Here is a 2,429-nt window from a genome sequence, read left to right as displayed (position 1 = left end):
CTTCTTTGTATTCCTTTTTATCCGTCATCGTTCTTTTCTTTCGGCGGAGCTATAGAATTCTGCCACAAAATCACGCTCTTTATCCATCCGTTCGAAGGCAATAGCACAACACACACCTGGAACAGCTCCAAGAGCCACCACAACAGGTTTCATGCGGAATTTGAATTCATTGAAGACGGCTACAGCATCGTTAGTCGATTCAATTCATAGACTTTGCCAGCAGTGCGCCTTGATATCTTGAGCACATTGAAAGCATCGCACTCGCTGCAGGTGACATTTTTGGAGGATGCCAAACCGCTACGACTTTCAGTAGCCTCTTCCAAATTTTTTTATCTCTTGTTGCACTTTTACATACCGCAACGTTCTGCAAAAAGGTGCGTAGAACAACGAAGTCAATGAGGTGTCAGTTAGTTGTACTGCGTCTATGCAATTGCGAAATGACAAATTATGTTCAAGTTACTGTAATGACAAAAAAAGAGATGTTGCATGTTTATAACAAACTATTCAAAACAGCAGTTGCAAAACTATCTATTTTAGCGCACACGTTTACGTTTTTTTTCTTTAGACAGCGCGAATGTAAAAACAACCCGTCAACACTGTTTACGAAGCCACTCAACAAGCCGAGGTCAGCCAATGCCAACGCTGTAAAAACGTTGTCGTGGAGTCGTGGGTCGTCGTCGTGTTGTTGGAGTGTATTTTTGCCATTCCGGATCGCTTCTGCTACCTTTCATCGCTTGCACTGTTTCGCGTTGCGTCAAGTATTTAGTGTGACTTGTTTGCCGTGTGTAATGTGTGTGTTTTAAGTGACGTCCGCAACGACTTGTGTCCTATGAGCGAACGACGGCTGCAAGTGTCGGAACGCTTTTACGTGCTGTTGTTTCACCTGTCGTGAAGTGTTCGGTGTGCTTTGTTTACTGTGCGTAGTGTGTGTGTGTGCGTGTGTTTTAAGTAACACTCGCGTAACTGCGTCACATTGAGGACGGTGGCTCTAAGCGTCGGAACGCTTTTGCTACGTGGTGCTGTTTTACCTATCGTGATGTGTTCAGTGTGCTTTGTTTTGCTGTGCGTAGTGTGTGTGTGGGGGGGAAGTTTAAGTGACGTCCACATGACTTGAGTGACATAAGAGAACCTCGGCTAACTGTCGGCACGCTCATGCGGCGTGGTACTGTTTCGCCTCTGTTTAAGTGTCCAGTGCGTCTTGTTTGCTGTGCGTAGTGTGTGTTGTTTTGGGTGACGTCCGCACGACTTCGTCCCATGAGCGAACGATGGCTCTTTTCCGACCGGTATTCAACGATACGTCCGACGACGGTGAGCTTCAATTTTGGACTGCCTTTGCCGTTAAAGAGGCAGCTATCTACCAGCTACAGATGCAACAGCAACATCTGCAGGCTGAAATTGACGAAATAGATGAAGAGCTGCGGCAGACGGCCAAGACGCGTAAACTGCGCATGGCGGCAATCATGAGACTTTGCTCCCGCGAGCGGCATGTGTGGTCGTACCACCGAAGCAGTTCGTGGTACGATACCACACTTCCAAATCTCCCCGACTCTGCCTTCAGAGAAAACTTTCGTGTGAGCCGCACGACGTTCACATACATTGTAAACGCATGCGAGTGCATGAGGCGACAAGACACCAACATGCGTCGAGCCATACCCTTGGACAAGCGTGTGGCCATTGGATTGTACCGTCTCGCGAGCTCAGCTGAGGAGAGATCTGTGGCCCACCTGTTTGGGGTTAGCCGGCCATCGGTAAACCTTATATTTCGGGAGTTCTGTCGGGTGGTAGTGCAGCGCCTCGAGCACCTGTACATCAGGTTCCCTCGACCATGCGAAATGGCCGAGCATCTGCGCCAGTTTGAGGCAGTACTGGGTTTTCCCCAGGGAGTTGGTGCCCTTTACGGTTGCCACTTGGAAGTGTGCCCCCCAACAGTTAATGCTTCCGACTACTACAACTACAAGGGCTGGTACAGCATCATTCTGTTGGCGGTTGCTGACCACAACTACAAGTTCTTGTCGACAAATGTTGCGTCACCCGGGGAGAACCATGACTCCAACGTCTTCCGCAGGTCGAAGCTGCAAGGAGTCCTGGCTAGTCAGTTGTTCTCAATGGAGGCAAAGGTTGTGGAAGGTGTGAATGTTTGTCCGCTTCTCCTCGGAGATCAAGCGTTCCCCTTGCAGCACACCTCATGAAACCGTTTCCGCGCCCTGGTCCTCGTGGATCTCCCTCACAGACATTCAATTATAGACTGTCAAGCGCTAGGCGCGTTGTCGAGAATGCCTTTGGATGGCTCAAGGCGCGCTTCCGAATGGTGCACAAGGGCCTTGAATGGGACATAGATAATGTCAATAGTGTAGTTCGGGCCGCCTGTGTCCTTCACAACATTTGTGAGCAGCTCGGACCACTGCGACACAAGCTGGGTCGGTGCAGTT

At 49.6% G+C, this 2,429-nt stretch overlaps 1 protein-coding gene across 1 annotated transcript; it reads left to right on the top strand.

Annotated features, from left to right (window-relative positions):
• Positions 1–1,265: 1,265 nt before the first annotated feature.
• LOC144180327 (uncharacterized) lies at positions 1,266–2,189 on the top strand. The gene has a single exon (XM_077708724.1). The coding sequence runs from the start codon at positions 1,266–1,268 to the stop codon at positions 2,187–2,189; it is 924 nt and encodes a 307-aa protein (XP_077564850.1).
• The last annotated feature ends 240 nt before the right edge of the window (positions 2,190–2,429 follow it).

This window comes from Haemaphysalis longicornis, unplaced genomic scaffold (genome assembly GCF_048455015.1).
Source record: "Haemaphysalis longicornis isolate Haplotype H1 unplaced genomic scaffold, Haemaphysalis longicornis Haplotype H1 scaffold_1, whole genome shotgun sequence".
Taxonomy (NCBI): Eukaryota; Metazoa; Arthropoda; class Arachnida; order Ixodida; family Ixodidae; genus Haemaphysalis; species Haemaphysalis longicornis.
Note: the sequence above shows the minus strand (reverse complement) of the source record. Positions and strands in the feature narration are given on the sequence as shown.

What these genes read in the sequence shown, in the direction of transcription:
- LOC144180327 (XM_077708724.1), top strand. Translation starts at nt 1,266, where the DNA reads ATGGCTCTTTTCCGACCGGTATTCAACGATACGTCCGACGACGGTGAG.